This window comes from Gopherus flavomarginatus, chromosome 14, assembly GCF_025201925.1.
Source record: "Gopherus flavomarginatus isolate rGopFla2 chromosome 14, rGopFla2.mat.asm, whole genome shotgun sequence".
NCBI lineage: Eukaryota > Metazoa > Chordata > Testudines > Testudinidae > Gopherus > Gopherus flavomarginatus.
Window position 1 is genome coordinate 6,658,859 of NC_066630.1, and position 16,356 is coordinate 6,675,214.

Below are 16,356 nucleotides of genomic sequence, written 5' to 3' on the forward strand. Positions count from 1 at the left end.
TGTTATTACCAATGAACAGGCTGATGGGTGGGAAGTGATAGGGCTGGTTATAAGGATGTATAATTAAGTTGTCTTGGAGCAGATGTCCGTTCTCATTCCTGGTTCTTCATATGTTAGGTGTGCAGCTAGCTGGCATTTATGGTGTCTCTGTAAATAGGTAGCTCAGTGCTCATTACATTTGCAGCCCCTCTCTGAGGTTGCATCTTGGTTGATTGCCCTGGTTACCAGAAATGGTGTATCTGTGTATGCAGCTAACTCTCCTCTCTGCATGTTTCTTTCAGCCTCCCTGAGGTCTGAGAGGCTAAGAAGATTCTTTCTAGTCGATGGGCTCTCGGGCAGGCAAGGGAACCTGTCCAATCAACCAGCATCTGTCACGTTGGCAGCAGGGCTGCTCCTAAGGTAAAGGGCATGGGCAGACCACTGGGGCAGTCACCGGTTTAGCCTTTTTGACTGCCATCAATTTTAATTCCCCCAAGTTTGTCACAAAGAAGTGATGTTACCGACATTTCTCCAGGAAAATTAGGTACAGCATGACTGGCTCTGTAGTAGGGCAAGCCCTGGAGCACAAAGAATTCAGAGACTGATGGGGATAGGTGGTTCAATCATCTTTCTTCTCTGGCATTAGGAAGAGATTGAACCCTGCGGTGTGTCAGGATCCTGCGGGTTAAAATATAAGGACTGGCCCTTTAATTAGAAGGCTGGGATTTGTAGCTCCGCCCCCTAGGGAGGAGTCCACAGCTAGTGCGTGCGCGCACGCGCGCACACACACACACACACACACACACACACAGAGAGAGCGCTAGGTGGAGCCAGAGAGCCCCGCGGTAAGGTGCAAGGACCTGCCCTCCCATATATGACCCGCCTACTAGGCAATGACCAATAAAGGCAGCTTTGTGGAACGTGTGTCCAGGCCTTGGTCTGCTCCCGTGCAATGTGATTAGTGCCCCCAGCCAAGCACTGAGTGAGATCCACCAGCCAGTAGGCTCCCAGGACACAGTCCCAGCATGCTCTGTGGCAGTCTCAGTGCATTTTGCTTCTACCTAACCTGGGGACTTTGCACAGCCCCATGCCTGGTGCCCACAAGCTACCAGACCAGCTACCTGCATTTTGAACCCACCCAGGGCTAGCCACCCTGGCGTTAATGTAGTGCCCAGGAGCATTGGCAGGACACAGCTGAGCTATTTGTACGTGTAACTTCATCACCTACACAGACAGCTCTTCAGCTTTGCCTGCCGACCACCCCATCGGCGAGACCAAAGCCTGGGTTCTCAGGCAGCCTGGTTTGCCCAGAGGAGATGGTGTTTATAACCAGCCATCCCATCTCTAGCGTATTCCTTACCAGCTTACAGCTAGCACCTCCTTTATCACCCTCCCCAAGGAGATCACATTCCATGCGTCTCCCCTCGTGCTGAGACTAGCCATCTTCTGTGCAAAAAGAATTCTAATCTCCCCATCCTGCTCTGCACAATTAACTCAACTCCCTCCACTCGTTTCCTACAGAGGTTTCATTAAAATTCATTGTTCGCCTCTCCAATTATTTGCTCTGTCCCCCGGATAACCCCTCTCTGTTTTTTCCCTCTGACGCTGGCTCGTGCAGTGTTGACTTGCCAACCAGTAGCCCAGGAGACCAGTCTGCTTTCCTGTTGACAGTGAAGTATGCAAAGCAAGATAGCACTGCAACAACGCAGGCAAGTTTGTGGCACCCCAGGATTCCCTTGGCGGGAGCTGCGGGGGCGGGGGGGGGGGAGAGGGAGAGAAATAATGTGAAACGAAGCAGCTGAAACAACAAGACCTGGTTGACTTTCCTTTGAGTTCCCTGGCGCTTGGCAGCTGTTGTTTCAGCAGGTGATAATTAGAGCCGGGAATGAGCTTGGATGTTGTCCGGGTTGAGACTGAGTTCAATTGTGCCTCCTCTCCCCAAGCCCACACTTTGCCAGCCAGGTAGGAAATGTAATGAACTCGCCCTCTGGACTGGTGGCTGGGGCTGTGGGCAGTCGTGCATTAAGAGGCCAGGACTGATGATGGCTCTGGGGCAGGCATGGGAGACCTGAGCTGAAGCTGTGCAGACTGGGGGATCTCCTGCATGTACCTGAACCTGGTAGGACAGCTTTGGGCTGTGCATGAAAGGGTCACTGGTAGGGTGACCAGATGTCCTGATTTTTTAGGGACAGTCCCGATTTTTGGGTCTTTTTCTTATATAGGCTCCTATTACCCCCCCACCCCCATCCTAATTTTTCACATTTGCTCTCTGGTCACCTTAGTGACCGGCCACTCATGGGCTTCCCATGTGCTAGTCTCTGAAGCAGCGCTGGTACCCTTTTCATCTAAGTGCCCATCTAAGACATCCTTGGACATCTAAGTGCCTCGTTCATGGGACAGCTTAGTTATTATTACATGCTATACGCTCCTGCCAGTGCTGTGTGACACATCCCGCAGATGGGGCACCCATCACCATAGCATCTAATCATCAGCTGGTGACATTAATGGGTCTGGAACCCCTGTAACGAACCTGGGATGGAAGGGGGGAACATACGGTCTAACTGTGAGAGGAACAAATGCCTGGAAACCAGCCAACTGATTCCATCTTCATTGTGCCCATCAGCTTTCTTGAAGGCTGCATGCATCTACCTGGACTGGGACTCAGGAGACCTGCCTTCTATTTCTGGCTCTCCCAGTGATCTTGGGTGACTCACTTCTCTCTGTACCTCTCTTCCCCCTCCAACCCTTGGTCAGTCTTGTCCAGTGACACTGTAAGCTCCTTGGGGCAGGGCCTGTCTCTCTCTAGGGTTGCATAGTGCCTGGTATGCCGATCTCTGTCAGAGGCTCTAGGCACTACCATAAACACACTCGATAAATAATTCCCCAGGGGGCAGCTCCCCAAGCAGTAGCCAATGCCATATTGTGGGCAGGGTGGAAGTAGACTCTGAAATGTTTTCCACGCTGATGTCTAATCTCGTTCTGAGCAGATACTGACAACATGGTGGTAAAAGCCCATGTTTCCTGCCTATATGACAGCTTCTGCTGCTACCACCAGGGTGAATTATGGGTAATGTTTTTGCCGCTGTAGACAAGGTCTTTGTGAGCAATGGCAGCAGCCTGTTTCCTCCAGGACTTTACCAGGCAATTTCATTGTTAGACAAATGTATTGAGATTGCCGGGTCTGGACCATCCGTAATGCTCACCATTGTTGTTAAAGCCTATACGGGCCATGATTTCCAATTTGACTAGTGACTTCTGGATTGGGCAACCTTAAACACAGCTGATTTTCAGAGGACAGGTGCTCAGCAATTTCTGAAAATTGCACATTGAGGCCCCCCCAAAGTCATATATCACTTTTGAAAATCCTGGCCAGCGCTGTCAATTCAAGCTCTAGTCCTAGACTGCCCTGCTGCTGTCTCCCTTGCTCACTTTCTTTCCCTTGCAGGTATCGTTTGCAGTGTCATACACACATCGCCCTGGAACGTCTCCACGAGACACAGATGTGAGTAGTAATCATTCGCACATGCTGCTCCATGGGCCACAGGTCATCCAGCTGCTGGAAAGTGTCTGGAGGAGACAGAGAGGCTGTTCTGGGGCATGAAGGGAATGATGGATGTGGAATGACTTGGGCAGCTGCATGTGTTCAACCTTCAAGAAATAAAAAAGGAGGCTGCCATGACACCCAATTAGGACACCAAATGAGAGTCTACAGGGATCTGGGTTGGACTCCATGATAAGCAATGAGGGAAAACCAGGAACCCGAAAATGCAGTAGTTTCACTATAAGAGGAGCCCTTAGCCTCCAGAATAGCATATGGAATGATGACTCACGTGTGCACAGGACTCCTGTATGCTAATGAGTCAGTGCAGGTTGGATTTGTATCCATCTGTTCACCCAGTGCGCAGATGTATAGATTTTAAGGCCAGAACAGGGACCATTCTACCATGCGGCCTGACCGCCTGAAGCATGGGTGTTCAGCCTAAGCAGGTGAAGGTGTGATTGCCTTCTCTTCTGAGTTCTGGAAAGCATGACAACTTCTTTCTTTGACAGACAGCACTTGCCATCCTGGGTTCTTTGGCAGCCTTGTACGCCTTGCTGAAGACCAGCAGCTGGGTGCGGAGGTCTAGACTTCAGAATATAAGCTTTATAGTAAGGAAGAGATTGTAAATGTTGGATACGTGCCTGTACGCTGCATATTGCTGCCTTCTGCACATTGCCAGAATGTGGTGATACCCCAACATTGAGACTGCAAATATACTTAATAGTGTCTCCCCAATTCCCAACTGGCCTATTGCAAATTCCCTGTCTCATGGTCTTCCTCCATCCCTACTTGCTAGATTTTAAGAGCCCAACTGTTCTGTCATTAGGAAGCAAGATCACACCCATGTCCTTGGTCAGCTCTTCCAGCTTCCTATCTAGGTCTGAATCCAGTTCAAAGAGGCCTCTACTGTCTGACTCCCTCCCTGCTCCACTGATTTTGTTCTATCCAGACTCCATGAGCTGAGGTCGATCTACTGTGCTTCCCCTCCCCACACTGTGTACATCCGTTTCTGGTCTGCTCCACACCGTTTCCATGCAACTCTCTGGGGTTTGGAGGGGTTACTCTTTCCTGTGGTTTCCCCCTCTCCTCATTCTAAACAGTCCCTGCCTTGTTTTTGCCCTCTGTAAATTGGGAATATCAACACCAGCCCCAAATAGAGATGGAGGTTTCAGTCATTAATGTCTGTAAAGTGTCTGAGATCCTTGGCTAGAAAGCACTAGAGAGAGGTGAAATTCCTCCCTATTACTTTGGGACAGAGGCATCTGCATTAACTCTCCACATGGCCATTATACAGCTGCATTAGCGTCGCTGATCCAGCGGCTTCTGCGATGATGTCATTAAGCCATCTGAAAACTGCTCTGCTATTGCTAGTGATTAGGAGTTTCAGATACACAGTGGGGGAACTGCTTGATCTAACACACGTTTCCCTACTGGAGGGACTGATTGCTACGTTTAGGACCACACTCATCCCTGGCGAAAGCCGGCGCAGCTCCTGCTGGAGTCAGTGGGGGCTCGGCCCGTTGACATCCATGGTGGAATTGGCCCATGGTCTGTAAAGCTCTCTGGGATCCTTCCGGATGTAAAAAGGATTCCAAGTTCCAGCAGTTGACCCCAAGGGCAGAGTTAACCTGACACACATAACAAAGGTTTTTCTCCTCCCAATATTTGTCCATTTCCTTTTTCCTCCCCCAGATTTTTGTCAAGTTCTTTGCCTTCTTTGCCGGGGCCCTGGCTAACGCCTTCTTCATGGTTGCCCTTGGGACGGGGATTTATTGGCTCATTGTTTTCAAGGTGAGCCGTGTTTCTTTATGCTTTTCACCTGGTTCTTTCCTGAGCTGTTCTGGACTGCTAGGTCCCTAGCTCAGCGGTTCTCAAGCTGCCAGTCAGGACCCCAAAGTGGGTTGCAACCCCATTTGAATGGGGTCACCAGGGCTGGCTTAGACTTGCTGGGGCCTGGGCCAAAGCCCAAGCCCCACCACCTGGGGCTCCAGGTTTGGCTGTCCCACTGGGGCAGTGGGACTTGTGTGAGCTCAGGCTTTGGTCCCACCTCCTGGGATCATGTAGTAGTTTGTGTTGTCAGAAAGGGGTCATGCTGCAATGAAGTTTGAGACCCCCTGCTCTAGCTGCTTGGCCTCCTGGCTTAGTTCTGGGGTTCACAGGGATCAGGCTGACTTGGTGCTTGACAGGGCTGCCTGGGGGGGCGTGCAATTTGCCCCAGGCTCTGCACGGGCCCCCACAATAATATAGTATTCTATAGTATTGCAACTTTTTTTATGGAAGGGGCCCCCAAAATTGCTTTGCCCCAGGCCCCCTGCATCCTCTGGGCAGCCCTGGTGCTTGATAGATCTGGTGTCAAGTCACACTTGAAATCTTCAGAATCTGAATTTTTTATATGCCGGGGATGGGGAGAGTCTGTGCCAAAGCACAGGATCAAGCCCAGCCAGATTGCTGAGGGTTGAAGAAGGCTCAGAATAAAGAGACGATGGGACGTCTCATTCCTTCAGGGAGATCAATGGGACTGTGGAAAGGTTCCCCGCAGCTAGTGATGGAAGCCCGGTTGCCTGGGCTATTAAAGACCTGACAGACAAAGCACTGGGAAATCTACACGGTGGGCTAGAGCAGCAGTTCTATGCTGGTGGGTGAAGTGTGACCCCAGATTTTCTCAGCCTTGATCTGTAGGAAATGACAAGATTTTTTCTCCTCCAGTCTAAATTCATTTAATCCCTCCCCAGGGTCAGCAGTCTTCAGCGGTTGAGGTTATGGTGCCCCTGGCAGGCAGTCAAATTGAAACCAACTTTATTATCTACTTGTCCTGTGCTTTTGTGTTAAAGGTAAGCAGGAGGGCATGCAGGGCAGAGAAGCGTGGAGGATGGGGAGGAGAGGGCAGAACTGGCTGCTGTGGGGCAGGGGTCGGCCTAAGAGGGTGGGAAATCCTGTCCCAAAGAGTTTCAAAACCCACCTAAGAGTAGATCAGAAACCAAAACCCTGAGGGGAAAATGCCATTTTCTTTGCAGTTCCAGCCTGTCTGAAACCCACAGTCCTGGAAACAGCCTCTTCTCAGGAGCTCTCACAGGGTCTCATAGCTTAGCTGTAAGTTAGCTGTGGCCTTTGGCTTGGGATTCTGGGCAGCTCCCGGGGTTCCTTTGCTAAAGCTGGGGCCAGCTCAGACAGGCGATTAGCCCTGCAGCCACAGAGCTTCGCAGCTCCAGTGACTTGCGCTTTAGTGTATGGGTCACTGCATGCTGAGCTCCATCCCCAGACACCATCCCACAGCACTGTAGTAGTTACCTGCCTAGTCTGTGCTGCCTGCACCTCTCTCTGCCCCAGGGACTGCCTCTCCTTCCTGAGCAGTTTGGGGCAGGAGGCGAGAAGCCCACGCCACCCCCCAAAAAATGGCTTCACCGAGGGGCCCCAGGTTTGGCTGAGCTGGCTCTGGCTAGAGTGAGACTGCTGGCTGTGTGGTAATGAGCTAAACCTTTCTGGCTGCTCTTATTTCAGGCTGTGGACTTGCTTCATCTCCTGATCACCCAGGTGACAATCTCCATCTTCCTGATAGACTGGGAAAAGCCAAAGGAGAAACCAGCATTTAAAGCACCGGCAGGTCAATTCAACCTTTCCCTCTCTGTGCCCTCTATGTTTATAAACCACCCTGTCATAGAGCAGCCCTGACTAGAGCTACCTCCTGCTGCGGGCCACGGCACAAATTAGGGTTGCCAACTTGCTGACCAAACAAAACTGAACACCCTTGTCCCGCCCCGTCTCCAAGGCCCCGCCCCTTTCACTCCATCCCCCCTCCCTCTGTCACTCGCTCTCCCCCACCCTCACTCACTCGCTCATTTTCACCAAGCTGGGGAGGGTCCCTTTTCCACTGGGTGCTCGGTTGAAAACCTGCCTCCGTTTCTGTCCTATGGAGTCCTTGGAAATAGTCCATACCGTCTTTCTTTGTGCAAATGGTCCTTGTGGGGTTAATTATGATAGAAGAAAGCCCCATGCACATAACAAGTCCCAACACCATAATAAGCCAGGCAATACACCAACTACAGCGCCCGGGCTCCGCCCAGCGTCCCTGGCACCCCTCACTGTGCCCTGGCTCTGAGAGCTGGCAGTCATCTCTCTCTCTCTCTCTCTGCCACAGCCTTCAGCCTTCTCGGGCCTGGGCTCAGGATGGACAGCTGGCTAGCCACTCCACTGGCTTCCTGATAATTTCCCCTCCTTTCAGAGGGGGCCTGCAGAGAGTTCTCGGCAGCTTTCCCCAGAGACCTCCTGCAGTCCCCTGACCTTTCCTGGCTGATTCTCACCAGGACTTCCCCTCTGATTCCCCTGCTCCTTTATAACACCCCAGGTGCTGCCCCACACTCTAAACTGACCAAATTGGGAGCATCTGTTCTGGTGCAGGGGCTTGCACAGGGACCAGCCACCCTGTGACACACCCTGATGTGCCTCGGTCCCTGCTGCACGCATGTGCGCCCACAGAGCCTTAGTCCTGCACATGTGCCATTTCCACTTCTCTTTTGAGAATTTAGAGCTCAAGGATTTTATAAAACGTCAGCGTTGCAGAAATGTCAATGGAATGCTTATTGGCTCCTCTTCACTTAGCATGCAGGGGAGGACAACATGGTCCAGTGAGACTGGGGGGCAGGGGGTAAGGACTCCTGGGTTCTATTCCTGACTGGGTGGGTGACTCACTGCGCAGCCTCAGTGAAGTCACTCAGGGTGTGTCTACACTGCAGTCAGAGGTACGGCTGCAGCACGTATGGACAGATCCGAGCGTGATCTGGTTGAAATAGCTCCAATAACAATAGTTTTGAAGCTGCGGCATCACAGATTGGCAGCGTGGGCTGTCCAAGCCCACCTGGACCCCAGGTATGTGCTCAACAGCTTGCCTGTGCCTCTGCAGCTTCACTGCTAGCATTACTCCAGCTAGCTAGATCAAAGCCAGCTACACCTGATTGTTGTGTGACGTCCCCTTAGGGTCAGATTTTCAGAAATTGCTTTGGGGTTACCTCCATTTTTAGATGCTTGAGTGAAATCTTGACCCTACCCAAGTCAATGGGAGTCTTGCCATTGACTTCAATAGCCAGGATTTCACCCACCATGCTTAGCTGCACTCAGCATTGCAATGTTGAAATCTCATTTTCTAAAGAGATTAAGGAGCCTGGTTCCTCTGTGGGGCTGTGCAGTTCTGATTGCAGCAATGACTAAATACTTTTTAATATCTGAACATAAAGGATTTAGAAGCACAATCCCACTGATTTGTGCCTAAGTGATTTGAGGGCTTGTGAAAATCCCCCCCCCCCCCGAGGTGTTGAAAGTCAAACACCCAGAAAGAGAGGCCCTTTTTGGAAAAACATCATGATAATCCCTGCTGTACAACACAGGGCTGCATTGCTGCTGACTTGGCTAATTAGTGTTTATAAAGCACTTCCAGATCCTCCGCGCTTCTGGGAAATCAGTGGCAGCTTGGCAGGCGGCTATTTTGGGAGCCAGCTCACCTCTGATAGTAATGATTTCATATCGAGAGCGGTAAATTAATGGAAGTGAGGCTCAGGGAAACCCAACTGTGTGGAGGTTTGTGTCCTAGGAGCCCGTGCCGGTTTTTAAAATAAAGCAAATTGAAATCAGTGTGTTGTTTTCCCCTTAGGAGGGCAGAGGGCCATTTCCTCTGTGAGTATTTGGAGAACTTTCTTGATAGCCAATGAGTGGAATGAGATTCAGACTCATAGGAAATTGAATCCATCGCTTCAGCTGTTCACAGTGTTACTGCTCCTGGAGGTACGTGGGAGGTGGGGATAAGGACACCTGGAGGAAGTAGTAACCTCTGGGATCTGGCACCGACCCATCCATAGTCCTGGTGCTCTCTGCGGATATAATTCTGGACGTGACACCGTGAAAAAGCACTGCCACCATTCTGCAGCTCTGATCATGGAGGGGAAATAGACTGGGTTTGTTTGAGGTTTCTGCTGAGCTTTGGGCAAGGGTTCAGGGAGGATGAGACACGTTTTGTATTTTAATCCCAACCAGTCTGAGCATCTGTAATGATGCGGAAAGGGTACAGCATCTCGGTGACTGGCCCTCTGTGGAATGAGATGGGCTTGCAGTTATAGCATTCAGCCACCAGATGTCTCTGTGTGCTGTGGAGAGAGAGATTCAGCCAGGTTATGGTCACTGGAGAAGAAAGGAAACAAAGCCAGAATTTAGGCTTGTGGAAGCCTGGTTAATTGTGTCTATTGTATATGGTCGTTTATTAAATGCCTCCTTTTAAGGACTGTGAGTTTATATAGCATGGTACTCTGCATATGGACCGTTCACAGCCTGGCAGAATTTGGGAAGTGAGAGAAGAATCCCGTTTCTTTTCTGGAAGCAATCTCTACGTTTGCACCTCCAATTTCGTGCCTCTGCAACGACTTGTATTTGTGCACCCAAACAGCATTTTCACTTGCAAATTGGGCAGTTAATTATGCACCCCATTTGCTCGGAGCAATGTGGGAGTTTTTATATGTGGGAAAAAAAATGGTGGGCATGAAATTGTGGGCACTGATTTAGAGACTGGTGAAAATTTGGTCCCAAGAGTTTAGAAAGCAGGAACCTTTCTATGCCCTGTCCATCACCCTGGGACCTGAATGCCTTATGTGCTGGAGACTTTTGCAGAAGGGTCAGGAATTCAGGGAACAGTCCAGGTTTACTGTAACCTTCCAGGATATGCCACGGTCAGTTGTTATTTATTCGTGCCTTGCAGCCCCTGAAGAACTCATCTCACATAAGGGTTCTGATTTACTTCACCTGTTTTTATTCCAGGTTGTGGGCTTGAAGAACATCACATCACGAGACCTGAACCTGGATCTGCACCCTGGCGCTGACGCCTACCTGGCTGCCTGGAGCCCAATCCTTAGATTTGGGATTGCTGCTTCTCTCTGGCTGGCCCTGGGGATTGCACAGGTTACTCTGCCTGTCGTGTTGGTAAAGTGCTCTGGGGAAATTTAAGGAGTGAAAGGAGCCAAGAGCACTCAGGATCGGGCCTCTTTTGAGATAAGGGAAGGCTCAGCCAGATATCAAAGTTCTCCTAAGGGTGTGGGTTTAATATCTACCTAGGCATCTCAAAGATGGGCAGAAGAGTTTAGCATTTCATCTGTAGGATGGTACCTTTCACTCCTCCACTATGGCACAAACGATGGAGATTAGAGAAGGAAAAGAACTATTGGGTCATCAGCCAATCTAGCATTCATGCCTGAAACCCTGAAATGTCCATCAGCCCTGGCTTTGAACCTATGTGCTTGTGTGGGACTTGAACTTGTGGCCTGGGGGCAAGAGTGTTACCCCTGTGGGCCACGATGAAGGACAAAAATGAGTGCTCCCAAAAAGTTGGGCAGAAGGGAGGAAAGGAAACTTTGTGTTGCCCTGCTTCCTGGGATGTGTTACATGAAACGTCTGCTAAGTCATGACGGCGCAGCTGCGTGTTGCTGTTTCTGCAGGTGGCGTTTTTCACAGGCATCTACGAGCAGTTTGTGGAGGACAAGATTCATCAGTTCATAGATCTCTGTTCCATGAGCAACGTGAGTCTTGCCCTGGGTTAGCGACAGATCACGTGCACTGAGCCAGTCCCTGCATTAAAGTCAATGGAGCTGCACCAAATTACACCAACTGAACATTTAAAGGGGCGCTGTTAAGGTTAAATTATATTGTAAAATGATGTTGTTTCTTTGTCTCCCTAATAACACCCTCGTTAACTAAAACAGAGGACCTCTAAAATTCTAATTTAGATTCTAATTTACCCGACTAGGAAAGGGCTTGATTTCCAGCCAGGCTCCCCTGGGTTGTGCACACAAAATCTGGGCATGCACCACTCTGTGCACACAAACCTTACATTTGCACACCTTGCAACCTGCACCGTGCACACACATTGGGCAGTTAGGCCTGCGGCTGCAGGTGTGCACACTCAGTGGTGTGCATGTGAATTTCACGCTGGCACAAAGCAGAGGCCAGTTGACAGCTGGGGCCTAAAGGGCTGGGGACAGTGCAGGGTGAAGATTCCCATCCACCGGGTACTTTATACAATGTATCAGCTTTCTTCTTGACCCGTCAATATGCTTCCTCCCTGTGCTGGTGACATGGCTAGGAATCGACTCTGCATCTTCATTCACTCTTGGATTTGCCATGCGCCCAGAAAGCCTTTTTGGTTTCTTTATGCTAATGGTCCATGAAAACGAGCGATTCGGAACAGGTCTGAGGTCGAGGAGGAAATGAGTGAGTAACTCGCTCTCCTTCCATTCACTGCCACAATTCCCCTTGCTCCGGGTTGACTTCCTACCGTGAGTAGCTGCTCTGCATGTATAAGCATTGGATGTAACCCAAGTCTACTCTACAGATTGCCAGCAGCTCAGCGTGCTCACCGCAGATGATGTGTGTTTGGAGGGAGCAGGGAGGCATCATGAAGCATAGGAGTCTGGTGCACACTGCACATTTCTGGGCTTGACCTCCAGAAATGTAATGAGCCTCTCATCCTCCATGTCCTATTCTCCATCCCTGCAGGTGTCTGTGTTCATCCTGATGCACGGATGCTATGGCTTCTATGTCCATGGGCGGAGCGTGCACGGCCATGCGGATGTGGGCATGGATGCCATGCATGCCTGCCTCAGGAAAGAGGAGGTAATCCAGCCTCCTTGTTCGGTCTTACTTCCTAGTCACTCCTTCTTGAGCCTGCTGGTCTGTGCATCTGGAGGGTTGCCATCCTCATGGGGGCCAGTGCAGGGTTTACCATAAGGCACAGGAGGAGGCAGTACTTGCCTCGTTTATTTTTTCTTTAATGCAGAAGCCTTTTCTCTTTGCCTTTAGTGGTGGGTGGCGTAATCCTTGTGTACAGAATCTGGAATTACTCTATAGAGAACCGTGTGATCTTGGGACATACGGCCCTATGGAGATGCCAGCCAATATTATTGCCTTTCCCTGGTTACACTTCAGTTGTCTCCCTTGGCAGGAGAACCTGTGCCCTCTAAGAGGCCTGGAGGCCAACTCTGACATTCAGACCTTCGAGGTGCTTCTCACGGACAGAGCCAGGCAGCTGTATGACAAGATAACGCAGCCCTTGATGGAGGTATTTTCCCCTCTGCTGGGCTACCTAGACTCCTTACTGCTGTCTTTTTCATGCTTTTCTTTACACGGATTGGTTTTCAATTCTCCGCTCTCAAGATTTCTCAGACAGGAGCAGAAGAAACCTGCAGTTTCTGTGAGTGTTATCGCCAGATCCGTTGTGCAGGCTGGTGTTGGAAAAAAAATCAGAACCCTTTCCAATATAGTCACACCTTTCAAAAAAAAAGATGATGATAAATCCAGCCCTTCCTTAACGATGATGCTAGAGAATAGCTGGAGGAGCCTGGAACCCTAACTGTGTCTCTGGCTGTCAAATGGATTTTACCTTCTTACTGCTCTTCATCTCTCCTGAACTCCCTGCTCCAAGAGCAGGGCTGGTGCAACCCATTAGGTGACCTTGACGGTCACCTAGGGTGCTAGCATTTGGGAGGCGGCATTTCGGGTCCTTCGGCGGCGACCATGGTGGCCGGATCTTCGGTCAGCCTGGTCATTGTTGGCATTTAGGTGGAGGGAGCTGGGGCAGATGGGTGCGGGGAGGGCCGCCAGCAGCAAATAAGGTGGGGGGCGGCACGCAGGGAAACTCCCCGCCCCAGCTCAGCTCTGCTCCACCTCCTCCCCTGAGCACACTGCCCCACTCTGCTTCTCTCCCTCCCAGGCTTGCGGCGCCAAACAGCTGATTGGCGCCGTAAGCCTGGGAGGCGGGAGAAGTGGAGCAGCGGCGGCGTGCTTGGGGAGAAGGTGGAGCAGAAGTGAGCTGGGGCAGGGAGCTGTCACACAACTCCCCGGGCCGGGGGGAGCTGCCACGGTTGTGGAGGAAGCTGCCACGGGGGGGTGCCTTAGGGTGGAGGGGAGGCAGAGAGCTGCCGCAGGGCTCAGGAATCGGGGGGCGCAAGGTGGAAGTTTCGCCTAGGGCACAAAATGTCTTTGTACCCACCCTGTCCAGGAGACACCTTACTAGTGAACAGGGCACAATTGTCGAGGCAAAACTGGAGATGGTCTAAACCTAAACCCTTTGTAACACACCACTGCATCGGTGACGGTCATATGTTCCTTATGACTGGTCTCTTCTTCACAACTATTGTGATATCAAATTGATTTCAATGGAAGTTAGAAGCCTAAATACCTTTGAGGATCCGGGCCTTATTGCTTTAATCCAAATGGTGTAGGGTCTTGTGATTTCGGTGCTGGAGGTCCTGGATTCGTCCATGGTTCATTACAGCCAGACCCAAACACAGATGAACTTCCTGGGTGGATGCTGGAATCCAAACCATGGTTCAGATCAGAATTTTGCACCTGACCCATCTCTCTGTAACGATCTGAACCAATGTCCCATAGCCAAACCTATCCATTCCAGACTCTACAGTGCTATGGAGGGATAGCTCAGTGGTTTGAGCATTGGCCTGCTAAACTCAGGGTTGTGAGTTCAATCCTTGAGGGGGGCACTTAGGGATCTGGGGCAAAAATCTGTCTGCAGATTGGTCCTGCTTTGAGCAGGGGATTGGACTAGATGAGCTCCCCTGGTCCCTTCCAACCCTGATATTCTATGATATATTCTATGGAACCCCAAATGAGGCAAGTGTCACTGATGCCATGCTCCATTACACACTGGAAAGTCTGGACAGATGCAGGAGCCTTTGGGACAGATAAGTTCTTGCCCAAGTCAAGTTCAGATGCTCAAAACCACTAAAACTTGGCCAGCTGAGCTGAGGTTTGTGTTCATTTGAATTCAAATCAAATGAGCAAATACAATTTCTCAAACTTCTGTGATCCCAATTGGATGAGTTTTGCACAGCTCCACCTGTCACCAGCATCACTCAATCTCACCTGAGTTGAAGTGCACGCTTGCAAGTCCCTTTGATTTCATTTGTTTAAGGACTACAGGCTGCCCAGCTGTTTGTAACTACATCTTGGCATATGTGGTTCATAATTGAAAACTCCCCAGTTGTGGGTCTCTGCCATGCAAAGCAAAGGCTCCAAAGCAGCAGGTGAAAATTGAGCCAATATCCCTGCTGCCAAAGTGAAAATTTGAATGAAAACAAATTATTTTTCCTCAGAAGCAGAGAGCTGGGCTCCCTGGGCTCCCGCCGTGCGCTGAAAGTGCTTCTGGGAACTTTCTTTGCAGGGCCCGAGAGGCGAGAGAGTCAGGGTCAACTTACATGAGCAAAGACTAAGGAGTTATTACACCTTGAATCGATTTCTCAGCTCGTTCCTTGAACATGTGAGTCTATTGTTTGCCTTTTCCAAAGGTCTGGTTGTGTCCACCCTAAGATTTTTGTGAGAACTAGTGGTTGGAGCAAGAGACTGGGAACTGGGACTCCTGGGTTCATTTAGTCTCTGTCACTGACTCACTGTGTGACCTTAGGTAAGTTGCTGCCCCTTTCTGTGCCTCAGTTTCCCCAGTTGTAAAATGAGGGTGATCGTCCCTTTCTCACTGGGGAGTTCTGAGTCTTAATTGATATTCATGAAGGGCTTTGAGATTATCCAATGAACAGCACTTTAGGAGAGCAAAAAGTATTATAGTTGCTGTGGACACCATGCATAGCACCAGATCTGGTATCTAATACCAAGGCCGGCAGGTTGCTCATCTCCAACAAGGGTGGAGTTGGAGATCATGTCCGATTTAGGTCCCAGTGCCCAAAGAGCTGGGGTGGGGCTTGTTTAAATGGCTCCAGGCTGGGCCTACCTCTCCAAAAACCTATTGCTCAGCTGACCCCGCCCCCCCCCAGCAGTCTATGAAGTCAGTCACATGCAGCAGATCAGGGGGTGCAGCCACTAGATTTGTAGTGGCTGAACCCAAATCTGATCAAATCTGCAGTTCAGGGGCCAAATCCCACCCTCAACTATGCCCCCCACTGCAGCCCACGTGCATGGCATGCATAGACCTGACAGTAGGATCTGCCCCTGTATACTTTGTACACACTAACTCCAAACACGTTGGAGTGCTCATTTGCTAGCACCCTGCTGCCTTCCCTGTAGATGGTTCCTAATCCCAGTCACCGTTGGAATGGAAAAAAAATCCTGATATCTACCCAGAACCACTACTTCCTGAACGGGGGAAGGAGGATGCTGTCAGGGATCAGGCATTGACCAGGAGTTCTGAGGTTCAGTTCCCAGCTTCGTCATGGACTCCCTCTGTGACCTTGGCCAAGTCCCTTAGGCCAGATCCTCCAAGGCTCCTAACACCCCTTGATTTCAAAGGCGGTTAGGAGCCTGAATACCTTTGATCAGTGGTCCCAGTTGCCCACCTGTAAATGGGGTGAATGCTTCCATTGTCCTGTGAAGGGAGACTGTAACCTATCGGGGGGCAGAATTGTTTCTTTTGCTGTGTGTTTGCATATACAGTGCCTAGCATAAAGGAACCCTGCTCTCTGGGGTCTCTGTGCACTATCGCAGAGAAGATGGTGAGCTCTGAGCTAGATGGACCATTGATCTGACCCAGAATGGCTATTCTTATGTTCTTCTCTCTGGCCCACTGAGCTATTTGGACACCATGGTGAGGCTGCCATGTGCATCAATACTTCTCCTAACCCCACTGACAGCACCATCATTTCTCCCTCAGACATACAGAGATATGGACTACGTCGTGAAGGACAAGTTCTTCCTGGAGCGTTTTATGGACATGGAGTTCCAGGAGCCGGTAGACATGTCCATTCTGTACACAGGTAGCTCACTGAACTTTTCTTGGGAGCTTATTTACTCAGATGTGAATCCTCCTGGTCCTCTAATTGCTGGCAGTCATCAGCAAGGTGTGA

The 16,356-nt window shown here is 50.4% G+C and overlaps 1 protein-coding gene across 8 annotated transcripts in view; it reads left to right on the forward strand.

Annotated features, from left to right (window-relative positions):
- Positions 1-16,356, forward strand: part of LOC127034412 (meckelin-like) — a 50,821-nt gene that overhangs the window by 18,331 nt on the left and 16,134 nt on the right. For 6 of the 8 annotated variants that reach the window (XR_007769388.1, XM_050923226.1, XM_050923223.1 and 3 more), the window contains 14 exons: positions 282-399; positions 1,598-1,688; positions 3,425-3,542; positions 4,034-4,128; positions 5,213-5,311; positions 6,253-6,351; positions 7,019-7,121; positions 9,162-9,292; positions 10,316-10,456; positions 10,990-11,070; positions 12,047-12,163; positions 12,492-12,608; positions 14,727-14,822; positions 16,164-16,266. Coding sequence is in view for 7 of the 8 variants with exons in the window: in XM_050923226.1 (XP_050779183.1) it covers positions 282-399; positions 1,598-1,688; positions 3,425-3,542; positions 4,034-4,128; positions 5,213-5,311; positions 6,253-6,351; positions 7,019-7,121; positions 9,162-9,292; positions 10,316-10,456; positions 10,990-11,070; positions 12,047-12,163; positions 12,492-12,608; positions 14,727-14,822; positions 16,164-16,266 (1,509 nt within the window). In the remaining variant the exon portion in view is untranslated. Of the gene's footprint in view, positions 1-281; positions 400-1,597; positions 1,689-3,424; positions 3,543-4,029; positions 4,129-5,212; positions 5,312-6,252; positions 6,352-7,018; positions 7,122-9,161; positions 9,293-10,315; positions 10,457-10,989; positions 11,071-12,046; positions 12,164-12,491; positions 12,609-14,726; positions 14,823-16,163; positions 16,267-16,356 lie in introns of all 8 variants that reach the window. The other 2 variants (XM_050923224.1, XM_050923225.1) reach the window with 2 other exon arrangements.